Below are 12,609 nucleotides of genomic sequence, written 5' to 3'. Positions count from 1 at the left end.
CACAGGGCCTCCCTGTTGTGGACTTAAACTGTGCCCTGGGTAATTGTCTGCAGGTCAGACCCACAAAGTGCAGTCAAAAATTCACATTCTTCTGCTGTTTCCCAAGCCTTTCCACACTCCCTTATTTTGCCTTGAGAAAGCGCTGACCTTAGCCACTAGGGAGCCGTGTGTGCGTGCGTGCGTGCGTGTGTTTGTGTGTGTGGGGTTTGGTCCTGGAAACATGGCTGCCCGCTGAGCAGAAGAGGAATCTTTCTGTTGTAGTGAGTGGAGAGGGACTTAAAGCTGCTTGTTGCTTGACGCCGAAACGCTTCACGCGGTTTTCAGGTTAGCTTAGCAAACATCAGAACATCGGAGATTCCCACTCGTCACTGTAGAACGGCGAGTTTTGTTCAAAGCTTCGGCAAAGAGCAGAACAAACTGCGCCTCTTTATTGGATTCTTCTGTTTTCACGTTTTCTGGTCGCACTTTCTGGATCGTCAGATGAGTTTTGATCCAGAAAGTCTAATTTTAAGATGATTTCAGTTATTAAGGACATAACTCAGTCAAAACAAAACTGGGGCTCTTTGAAGGGGGAAGAGGAGCCGTTTCTGTTGCAACAGAAATCACCCCCTTAAACTTGGTTGTGCCATATTTGGTAGCAGTTTGCAAAAATCAAGTAACGAGTCGTTTACTTCAGCTTCTTCAACCACACAGGAGGGTTTTAAGAGAATCAACGTCCTGCTTGAGGTGACACCACAGCGTCTTAACTGGGCAGGACTTTAACTAGACCACCCCAAAAACTCCATTTTGTACCTTTCAGACATTCTGGTGTGCTCAACTGATGGCCGGACATTTTCCATCTGGATTCTGTCATGGACAAAGAAATGCATGTTGTGCAAGGAGATGCTGGAAGTAAACAAGTTAGAGAGACTGAAATGTGTAGATGCCCAATGTCAAAGGTGTAACTTCCCTTCAAGAAAACGTTTCAGAAATTATCTTAGTTATTTTCCTAAGGGAGTTAATTTATGCAACCAGTTCAGTCTGGAATTAATCTTTTAATTCCTTAAACTAAGAACAAACAATGTAGATAATTGAGAACTGTGAGTATTTACTTAAAACAGACTAATCATCCTTCTTGCCATCAAGAAGTCCAAACCGTTCATCCCCTAAAATCTTCCAGTGGCCACAAGATGGCGCCAGTTGCACAACTGGAAACGCTCAAATTTATGTCTGTCTACACATTTTGGTGATAATTTTTGCTAAGGTGAGACTCACACGTTAACTAGAACCTGTAATAAAAAAAAACAAAAAAAAACAGGAATGTGTTTTACTCATTCAGCTCATGCCTGCATGTCGCTGCTTCTCGTATGCAAATCAAGGCTCTCCTCCTCAAGAGGCCTCTGTTCCGCTCCCGGGGTCACCGCAGAGCGCCAAGCTGCAGAAACACCAGCGGTTGTCAGGGAAGCTTCTCGAGGCAACAGCCCCGTGATAGACCTTAAGACGAAGGAGGAAGAGGAGGGGGAGGAGGGGCAAGGGAGGCAGAATCTCATTAGATGGCCCTCTGATGAAGAAGGAACATTGTGTGGAGGTCCTGAATCCAACAGGACGCGAACACTGGAGGTCAGATGTGGAAAATATGCCATGTGACGGGTGCCAATGTTCAAAAGATGCCTTCACACTCCACAACTCCCTTTTATATTTATGCGCTCAGCCGGTTATAGGGGAGCCCGGCGGCTCCGTTCAGCAGCTGCATGTGAACAGCAGGATACAGCTGCAGCTGTCGGAACAAGTTTAATCACCAGTGTCCATGTGTGAGCAGAGGGAAGCAGGCTGCAGGTGGAGTCTTTCTGTCCATGGAGTCGCTGTGTGCTGCACACGCCCAAAGCAAACCCGCTCTGTGAAAAACAAAATCTTCGTGTCCAGCTCATAAGAAGAACCGATGTTGGTCATCCCATCTGTAACCACCTGTAAAATACTCTGACCCGAGTTTAGTTCTCAAGCTTTTTCTTCCTGATTGACGTCTTGAGATGAGTTGCGACATAATTTCCACACATAATGTTCTTTTTTGGGAAGTTCGCCGATCTCTCCCAACAGCGAAACAAGTCGACGCGATTCTGCCAACTCCAATACTTCACGGTTTCATGGGACCACAGGAGATGCTTCCAAAAATTATAGGCTTTGAGTGAAAAAGATTGATTGCTTCCTCTGAGCTACAGCTGACTCTTTACCTCAAGCACCTTCTTGTCTCTTTCATGACGTATTGTAGGATAGAGTGTATGCGTTGGGTTCTCAGATGCAGAACTGTGGACACAATGCTTCTGTGTCTCCTTGTGGAGAAAGAGCTGAACCAAATAGGGAAGCTAATGGCTTATCAATCTGTCTACATTTCTAACGTCACCCTGTGGTTCTGAAGTATGGATCATACGATTCTGGAGGCAAGGAGTCGTATGGAGTCAGGCAAGGAGTCAGCTGCCTGTGTAGGGTGGCTGACCCTTTAAGACGATGAGCAGCTCAGTCACTTGGGGAGAGCTAAGACCAGGTCAGCGGTTCGCTTTGGGAGTTTGGATGGATGGAACCATAGATAATCAGTCCAGATTCCTTGAAACAAATTCAATTATTTGCACAACCTGTCCAGGGTGAACCCTGCCTCTCGTCTTCTGACCCCTGGACACCAGCAGCACAAGGGATAAGCGTGTGAGACGATGGATAGACATATGGATGGAAGGAATAGGAACATTGACTGACTTGTTTTCTTGGAGGATATTGCTCACGTCAAAAGCTGCAACTGGACCAAATCATTGCTTTCTGACAACAACTTCAGCAATATCAGGCACCTGCTTCCTTCAGCAATAGCTGCGCTGTTGAGCTCAGCGTAGCGAGCCTCAGGGGCGGATCTAGAAAAATATATATGGGGTGGCAAGAGGGGGGCATACATTTTTTCAGGGGTGGCTGTAAGGAACCATGAGTTCACCTTAATTTAGACAAAAACTTGTTTTTAATAATTTCCAAGAACAAAACAGGTATTGTGCAAATTGTACTGCTATCGGTAATACTATCTTTAACAGACTGAAAACATATGAAGGCTCTGAAGAGGCTAAATAATGCAAAAAGTCTAAATAAAACATCTCAACATTGCCAAAAAATTAAAGTATAAAACGTAACATTCAAAGGCAAATACAGGTTCCTTTACAATAAACAATCCTGAGTTACTGAATGAAAACTTCCTGCTAGCATGGCGGCTAGCTGATTACTGCTAGTTCTGATTGGCTGTTTCTGACTGAGCGGAGTAATTATACAGAACAGGGAGGAGATCGATTATTTTTTCAGAGATTATCCGTCTCATGTTAGGACAGCGAAGGTTTTAATACTTATGTAAACTTTATTTTTTTAAGTTAGATGTTGCAGCTTTAAGCAGAGGTTCGGTGTGAGAGTCACTACCAGGTGGAGCAGAAGCGGCGCTCCGTCTGTGAAATATTACTACCTGTAGCGTAGCAGCGGTTCAACAGCGAGAGCAGAACCAGCGTCTGACACTGCAGCTCGAAGACTTAACTAATTTTGCGGGTTATTTGTTTAGCTTTCTGACCGTCATGCTAATCCGGGTGAGTGTTTGTAGCTGTGCGCTGCTTTACCTGCTATCTGATCCTCCATATGTCTTTTTACTGCAGTGAGCCTCGATGTAGCCAAACTCCGTCAAGTATAGCATTGTTTTTATGCCATATTAGATTCGTCGTGTTGATGCATTTTGACGTGCTTCGCGCCAGACCTCGAGGTAATTTCCCGCCGCAACACGCCAACTTCCCCATTCACTCAGTGCGATATAGTTCTACATCACATCGCTTAGGATTTGTTGCTACGCGTTTGCTATCTCCAGCTAACGTTCCGGGCGAGAGGCGGGATACACCCTGGACAGGTCGCCAGTCTGTCGCACAAACCAGGGCAGTCAACCTTATATATCACTATTCTGGCAATTTCAACCTTCTGCTGCTTCTCTTCCGTCATCAGAATATCCTGTTTAAAATCTATCGCAAATGTTTGCACTAATCTTTTTATGAGAATATCCTACCTTCTAAAAAACATTTTAAATACAGCGGTATTTGTAAGAATGAAACAGTATCAGACGGGTGAAACGGGGTTTTATTGAAATTTAGTTAAACACAGACATTTACAAATACAGATCAACATTTAAAATAACCTAAATAAATAAACAGAAACCACAAAATAATAGGTATTGTGACTTCTCCCCCACTCTGCGCACTAGGTGCAGCCAGAAGCGCACCGTTGATTAGTGGGCGGGGCAAATGGCTTTATAGTCCGGTTAGCGGAAGTCGTGCCCATAAATCACGCAAAGCCTCATGGGGGCTAGGAATAAATAAAGTGGATACGACAGTAAATGTCACTATTTATCTTAGTATTACACAGAGGTGGGCAGAGTACTCAAGAATTGTAATAATAATAGCTGTAATGTACTTATGTTGTTTATAAATTAGGTAGGAACAGGCGAGAGCTCCGCTTACAGCTTGTTTATTGTTGTCATAGCAACTCCTTAGCAGCTGCCTAGTTACAAAGTTCAAGGAAGTGTCACGTAACATGACAACCATACCCGTGTCTGCATCCTTCGAAAGCCGAGTTTGTGAAAAAAATAAAATAAATAAAAATCGTAGGCGAATTACATCATAGCGCTGCATGTATTCCTGTGCTGACGTATCACAGTTTGTGATGTCACGTCCCGCCCTGTTGCGTAACAGGCGGACGGGGCTTATATGACTCCTTTAGCTACAATTCTCCCACATTCGAAATCGGTTCTAGTGATAGCAGATTCGAGTGTAAACCAGCAAACATGAGTTCCTCAATTGCACTGAGAAATGCGCTCCAGGATATAGTGGACAACTCTGTGATTCCTGCAATCGACGAGTTTATCAATTATATTCCAGAAGAAAAGTGGGAAGATCTGGTATCTGAATGTCCAGATCAAAGAATCAGAAAGAGAATAGCAGATCTGTTGGACTACCTGACACAGGTCTGTTCAGAAGTGGTTTTGGACATAATCAAGAACTGCCAAACATACAACGACTTGAAAGCCATAGTGGGCAACATAATGTCTCAGGCTTTTGCTCGAGTCATGGGCATCGAAGAGCACTTCAAGTCAGAGAGTACGGAGATGTTCAACATGCTTTTTTTAAAGCATGTGGTATCGGCGGTCACATCTCCTGTGGACAAGGAAGATCCCACACAGCGGCTCCAGGTGGCTGTAAGATTCAATTCTTTGATGCAACACGTCACCATTATGATCCAGGAACTTACAGCAATGAGGAGCGAGATCGAAAAGCTGAGAAGGTCAAAACTTTCTTCACAAAAATTCTCAGAGATTCCAGACGATGGGGTGTCTGAGGAAGACAGGAAAGACACAGTTCAGCTTTTCGTGAAGCTATTGATGTCGAGAAGCATCAAGAAGGCAAAGATAAGTTGCTTTCCTGAGCACCTGGAAGCCACGGAAGAACGAGTTGTGGGGAAAATCTGGGCAAAAGTTGAGAGTCAGGAGTTTCAGATTAAGCAGAAGTGCATTCCTTGTCTGTGCCAGAAAGTTTTCAAGAACATCACTGAAACTTTAGGCTGCTCTTCTGAAAGGACGCTGGCCTATATCGAGCATAATTTGGTTGACAATGTAATTGTGTCATGTTTTGAAAATGAACTGAAGAAGCACCAGAAAAAGAAAGACAATTGTATCAGAAGATACTTTTCTCATATTATGGAAACATTGGGACACATTTTCACTAAATAAGAGACCTGGAGAACACCAAGAGGAAGTTGTTCCTCTGAAAATAGCAGTGAAAGTAGAAGTGATTACAAATTTCAAGGCTCTAGTGCTAAGAAGTCAGAGGTAAAATTTGCTACATCTTTGACATAAGTGTATTTCAACCTGGAAAGATTCACACAGAGTGAAATTTGTTATTAGAAAGTTTACGAAGGAGGAGCATGACGAGGTGATTGGCTGGACAGGTGAGATGAAGAGTCTTCCAGTTTAAATGTATGCCCAGGCTTCATTTCAACCTCCAAAGACTCATACAGAGAGAAAGTGGCTTTTAGAAAGTTTGACAAATAATATTTTGTCAAATATTATTTGACAAATTTGCATGTTCTCCCTGTGCATGTGTGGGTTTTCTCCGGGTACTCCGGTTTCCTCCCATAAAAACAGACTATTAGGTTAATTTAGCAGAAAATGTAATTTGTTGCCTTGCAGCAAGAAGGTTCTGGGTTTGATTCCCGGCCCCAGTCTTTCTGCTTGGAGTTTGCATGTTCTCCCTGTGCATGCGTGGGTTTTCTCCGGGTACTCCGGTTTCCTCCCATAAAAACAGACTATTAGGTTAATTTTGCAGGGGCGGATCTAGAAAAAATATTTATGGGGTGGCAAGAGGGGGGCAGAAATTATTTCAGGGGTGGCTGTATATATATATATATATATATATATATATATATATATATATATATATATATATATATATACACACACACGGTTCCCGGCCCCGGTCTTTCTGCATGGAGTTTGCATGTTCTCCCTGTGCATGCGTGGGTTTTCTCTGGGTACTCCAGTTTCCTCCCATAAAAACAGACTAATAGGTTAATTTTGCAGAGGCGGATCTAGAAAAATATTTATGGGGTGGCAAGAGGGGAGCAGAAATGTTTTCAAGGGTGGCTGTATATATATATATAATATATAAATATATAAATTCCCTTCTCACCCTCCGCGGGTGGTCTCTTTCATCCTCTGAGCTCGGGTCCTCTAGAGGACCCGACATATAAATATATATATATGCTAAAAACAGTATTTCGTGTGTGTATACACACACACACACACACACACACATATATATATATATATATATATATATACACTGCTCAAAAAATATAAAGGGAACACTCAAAAAACACATCTTAGATCTGAATGACTGAAATATTCTCATTGAATACTTTGTTATGTACAAAGTTGAATGTGCTGACAACAAAATCACACAAAAATCATCAATGGAAATCAAATTTATTAACCAATGGAGGCCTGGATTTGGAGCCACACACAAAATTAAAGTAAAATGTTCCCTTTATTTTTTTGAGCAGTATATATATATATATATATATATATATATATATATATATATATATATATATATATATATATACACACACACACACACAAAATACTGTTTTTAACTTGCATTGTTTCAAAATGATCTTCATGTAGCACTGAGAGGCTTAAATACAATTTCTTAATATAGTATAGTTAATTATTTTTACATCTTTCATACTCCTGCTAATTGATATGTATTACTGGACTGGACAGCGCCTATTGGTTGCTATGTGATTCATTGTGTCCAGAAAACCATTTAATCCCAATACAGGACAAGGAGAAATCTGTCACGAAAATATTAGTATCGCCATCATTTGTTGCTAGATATATCTATTAAATACAACTTAAAATAAAGATTAGAAAACTGATGTTTGATAAATTGTCCATGATACAAATCTATAAACAGTTTAGTTTCTGTTAGTTCTGTCAAGATGCAAGAAGGGGCGAATTTCTATTTATATTGGTCAAACATTTTATTTTAAATATGCTGTAGGAGCCGTAGTTTGACAACTGTTATAAATATCACCACGTTTTGCGAACACAGGGGATTAGCTCAGTTTTTGTCACTTGTTTTTAGGAATTGCAGCGGCTGCAGTGCGCCACAATAAAGCTGATAAACAGGTGAAGAACCAAACTAGACATAAGCACTTCTGATTGTTTGCCAAGCCAAACATCCAATAAAAGTTCCACCAAGCCACTTCCGAGACACTGGGTTCATGTTTCTCGACAAGGGCAAAAGAAGGTTCATTGTCCAAACTTATTGATTGTTCTTGGTGATTTATTTTCCTCTTTTACCAAACAATTACAGAGATCAAACTTTCATTTGTTCTCATGCTACCACTCTTGCTCTGGTAAAAAACATCGGCCCCAAACCCAAATGCCTGCTGGTCCTTCACCAGGCCCCTGCACTTATAGAAAGTGGATTGAGCCACATTACTTCCTGTCTAAATTTAGAAAATAAATAAGAAAAATAATAAAACAATAAATAAATAAAATCAACAATTATCAACCTACAAATAAACTCTGTAAATAATACAAAAAATAGAAATTTAAGAATAAAGTAACAAAATTCAAATGGATAAAGAAATAAAGAAAAAATAGCTGGAACAACTTCTAACTTCTATTCCGCCTTTTCTCGCTCTGTATGTCGGTATTACGCACGACCCGTTGCCATGGCAACCGGCAAACAGCTCAACGAGCAGTTAGAGCAGAGATGACTGATCAGGGGAATCAAAACTAAAAAGCAAACATTTCCCACACAAAAAGTAGCAAAAACACTAAAACAGAACATCCAGTCTGTTACTTTATGTTGTCAGGCTTACTGTCTATATTGTGATTATTATTAAGTTTTCGCCTGATCACCGTGGTGGTTGATCAGCTGATTTAAACAGCTGTTCTACTGATGACTTGGTGGGCGGGTTGTTTAGTGCTAACGGAACCAAAACACACCGAACTGCGCAGCACATGCTAAGGTTATCAAAGTCAATAACAGGCTAACAGTTAGGCTAGTATAACTGACCCACTGCTCACTTGTTCAATCTTTTCTTTAACTTAAACCGTTTTCCTCACCTGTGAAATCTGAAGCCCTTATTAGCAGTGGGTGTCAGGTTACATTGTGTTGCATTCAATGTTGTCGGAAAAAAAGAGTTTCATGCGCTTAATGTCCGATTTGCCATAACTATTTATTCAATTCATTGTCGCTAGCTGGGGTGGCAACAGGGGTGGCAAGGCTCTTGTTTGCCACCCCAGTAGATCCGCCCCTGGCGACCCTGTTGTTCACTGAGGAAGTGCATCAGATTTAACTCAGTAGATTTGATTTCCATAGTCTTCTCATCGGAAATGGGTTCTGGTTCCTGTTTGACTTTTAAATTCTGTGATGGGCCGGTTGCACCAACCGTATGTCCTTGACCCGACTCTCCTCAGTACACGTCAGGACGCTCCTTACGTGGCATAACACAAGGCCAAACTCCAGTCCTTGAGGGCTTTTAGATTGGCATCTGCTGCAACACACCTGAATCAAACAATCAGGTCATTAGCAGGACTCTGGAGAGCCTGTCTACATAGAGAAGAAGAGGTGTGAAGCCGTTTGAGTCAGAAATGTCAGACAAGTGGCGCATCTGAAAAATGCAAGTCTGGAGCTACTTCCTCGTTGATCAGTCGTTTGACAAAACGTGGAGAGAGCAAAATGAAGTGTTAATACCATCTTGACGGGTTTTGTGAAATGGATGAGTGGACTGTGACGCCCAGTGTCGCAACTACATATCATTCAGGTGGATGCAAACACACAAATCGGCGCCTCCCCGCCTCCCTGCACAAAGGTACGTGAAAGATAAAATTAGCTACATTTACCTCGTTATGGGCGCGAGGTGAAGGACCGCAAGGGCGCTGAAGTGGATGCGAACACATCATCGGCGCGCCACCCCCTCCAGACGGGGTTTTGACGCCCCCTCTGGTGCAGCGCCTCTATGCGTTGCATGCGCTGCATGCCCACTTTTTGCGCCACTGGTGACGCCCCCTAGGTCATGCCACACTGGGCTGACAACCCTAACTTCCTCATGTAATGCATGTTTTTCCTCGTTTCTGTTAACGGTTTTTATTAGATCAGCGGAAGAGCCCCTTTTCCTATAAAGTGGGTTCAGTTTGAAAGTCTCCTCTCTTTTTTTAGAGAGAGCTGCTGTGACAGCAGTTAATTGGCCCGGCGGAGCCGAGGAGGGGAAACTGGAGGACTGAAACCAGGGAGGTGTCGCCAAAGGTGGAGGGGAAACTCAAGCGGGTCCGTGAAGCGAATCGCCCGTAATCCCACGTGTAAATGTAACAAAAAGAGTAAAGTGGGCTGCGGGGCAACGAGGAGAGGAGAGCGCTCTGCTGCGCTCTGGGGACCATCCCGTCTGAAACGAGGATATTCCCTGCCTCAGGACACACCCTTTGCCTCTCTCTCTCTCTCTCTCTCTCTCTCTCTCTCTCTCTCTCTCTCTCTCTCTCTCTCTCTCTCTCATTGTTTCCCACACTGACTCTGCCCCTTCCAGGCTTCGGATCGGGTTCACAAACCAAACGGCCATGCAGCCGCTTGCATGAGAAGTCTGCAAAGAAAGAGAGAGAGAGAGAGAGAGGAGCAATTCCGCTGCAGAGATGCAACTTTTATTCGCTTCGTGCTCTGGATGATGAACGTTTCTTCCTGAAGAATTGGCGTCTTTTTGTTATTTCTGCCCTGCGGAACAAGCCCGGAAAACAGACGGCGGAGATGAAGAGAGAGTGTCATCTAATTGGGATGAGAGTTCAAGTCAAGTGAGCAGGCAGATTGGACCCTCAAATCCTCTTAGCGCAGGTGGCGGCAGGAAAAGGAGAGTGTTCCCTTGAACTATGTGGATTTATGCGCTGACAGCTAGACAGGAGGCGCAAATGCGGGCTGGTGGGCTCGCTGGGGCGCAGTAGCTGGGATAAAGGGGGGAGGAGGGAGAGAGGGGGTCACGGCGGGTTCCAGTTCTCTCGACGCCATGAAGTTGCCTTGTGGGAGTTTGAGGGTTTGAGTCTGAGGAAGAGGAGACCTGCGCGCAGAGAAGACGCAGGAGGAGGAGGAGGGGAAAGAAAGAGAGAGGGAGAGGAGTGCCACCACCAGCGTCGGAGCGCACAGCATACTGTTCCAGTTCTCTCCAGTTCCCTGGACGCGGGGATGGAGAGCACCAGAGCGCACGGGAGAACTCCGATGGGTCCTGGAAGCGGAGGCGTAAAGCTCCGGAGGGCGCGCCTCCACCTGCAGCCGGCCGTGATTCTTCTCGCCGTCCTGACGCTGCAGCCGCGGGTAAGCAAACGATTAAAGTGCTATTTCGGGCTGCGTGAACCTCAAAGCCCCGAGGCTGACCTGCCAAATGCAGTTCGGTGTGTGGTTTCTTTTTTTTTCTTTCTTTCTTCTTTTAGAGAACACCTGAGTGGAAATAGCCACCAGTAAAGTCCACGCGCCAGCTCGGCTTTGTGCTGCCCTCTTTCTGCTCCCATGGCGATGCGCCCACCTGTTGTCTCAGCCCGCTGCCGAGCCTGCTGTCAGCAGAGGCTGATTGTAGTTATCAGAAATAATAATAATAATAATAATAATAATAATAATAAACACAAATCGTTCATCTATCAGGGTGCAAAAAAGATGTTTTTTCCCCAGGTTTTTTGCATTTATCACTGTTTTACCAGAGAGTATGTATAATCAGGCTTAAAGAAAGAAAATAATAATAATAATAATTTGATGGTTTATATTCCAAATAAACAGCTTCTCTCTGAGGTAATTTAATGAATCCTTTCTGAGTAACGGAGCGGAGATAACACCTTAATTATAGCCACCACACCCCCTCCGGTGTCCACCTCACCGCGCCATAAAGGAGCTTTTCGCTCCCACACGAATCGGACAAATCACAGATCCTGATCCTCCTTCGCGCCACACAGCCGCATGTGCGTTACTCCACTGACACGACGGCTGTGCGTAATAGTGACGGCGGGAGAGGAAAAATAATGAATCGTTCCCAACCGCAAACCTGCAAAGACTTGACCCCGTAAGCTGACCGGTCGGGTGAGGTAATGGTTGCTCAGAGGCAAGTAAAAACCTCTGGAGGAGTCGGAGAGACCCGCAGCTCAGGCGGGACAGTCTGTTGGCGGTGTGTTCTTTAAAAGGATCGGCACAAACAATGTTTGCGGTTTGCCACAAGCCGCAGGAGACACAGGGAACAAGTTGGTGAGAGCAAAAGCTCAGCTTTTTGGCCACAGCAGCCTCATAGTGAAGCACGGTGGTGGCAGCGTCATGCTGAGGGCGTTGCTTCTTCTTAGCAGGGATGTGGAAGCTGGTCGGCGTCGGCGGGAAAGTAGCAGCTAACAATTATTTTAGTGATTGGTTATTCAATTGATTACCCTGATGATGAATCGATTAGTTTGATGTCAAAATTGACTCATTCTGCAGATTTTTCATGTAGCTACACAAGCCTTTTTAACGCAATATTAGGAATATATTAAAAATATCCAAGTAGACGAATAATTCGGTTCCTTTTTTAAAGAAGAAAATGCAATAACGTGACATTCCTGTAGTGTTCACTTGAGCATCTGCAGCTAAAAATACTTTAAATGGTGTAAAAGTCTTGACTTAGCATCAATGCAGCGTCGGGATGATCTGTTGATTTTTTTTTTTTTGATTAATTGATTAATATTTGCATAGTGAAAGGTGCTTAATGAGAGATTTTCTTTTTGAAATTTGAACCAGGTGAAGCTAAAACCAGGCCACTCAAAGAGTTTTAGGTTTAACATAGTTACAAGAAAGAAAATATATTTTTTTTTAACTCTAGATGCAAAATGTTCATATTTTGAACAGCTTTTGGCTTAATTGCTGCTCTCAATATGCTGTTCTGTCAGCAAATGGCCACTTTTTGATTCCAAATACTCCAGTTAGCGATTAATCGACGACTAAACTGGTTGGCGATTATCTCAGTAATCGATTCATTGCGATTCATCCGATTAATCGTTTCAGTCGTAAATCAAAG

The 12,609-nt window shown here is 43.4% G+C and overlaps 2 protein-coding genes and 1 long non-coding RNA gene across 3 annotated transcripts in view; all 3 read left to right on the top strand.

The window, feature by feature from the left end:
* Nucleotides 1-4,101: 4,101 nt before the first annotated feature.
* On the top strand, nucleotides 4,102-5,758 carry LOC148155856 (uncharacterized). Its single transcript, XM_088011389.1, has one exon. It carries the CDS (start codon nucleotides 4,817-4,819, stop codon nucleotides 5,756-5,758), a length of 942 nt encoding a protein of 313 aa, XP_087867515.1. The 5' UTR covers nucleotides 4,102-4,816.
* A 2,763-nt stretch (nucleotides 5,759-8,521) lies between these two features.
* On the top strand, nucleotides 8,522-10,190 carry LOC148155855 (uncharacterized). Its single transcript, XR_015765117.1, has 2 exons — nucleotides 8,522-9,417; nucleotides 9,765-10,190. It is a non-coding gene; the product is annotated as an uncharacterized LOC148155855 (long non-coding RNA).
* Nucleotides 10,191-10,478: 288 nt separating this feature from the next.
* The window catches only part of LOC106927233 (uncharacterized), a 54,085-nt gene continuing 51,954 nt past the window's right edge, over nucleotides 10,479-12,609 (top strand). Inside the window, exon 1 of the mRNA XM_015002652.2 lies at nucleotides 10,479-10,898. Within this exon, the coding sequence (XP_014858138.2) occupies nucleotides 10,770-10,898 (129 nt within the window). The 5' untranslated portion in view covers nucleotides 10,479-10,769. The remainder of the gene's footprint in view (nucleotides 10,899-12,609) is intronic.

The sequence above is a fragment of the Poecilia mexicana genome, unplaced genomic scaffold (assembly GCF_051168715.1).
Source record: "Poecilia mexicana isolate PSO_F unplaced genomic scaffold, ASM5116871v1 scaffold_13, whole genome shotgun sequence".
Classification (NCBI taxonomy): Eukaryota; Metazoa; Chordata; class Actinopteri; order Cyprinodontiformes; family Poeciliidae; genus Poecilia; species Poecilia mexicana.
This window is presented reverse-complemented; position numbering and strand designations above follow the sequence as displayed.

Coding starts and splice junctions, on each gene's coding strand:
- LOC148155856 (XM_088011389.1), top strand. CDS start 4,817: ATGAGTTCCTCAATTGCACTGAGAAATGCGCTCCAGGATATAGTGGAC.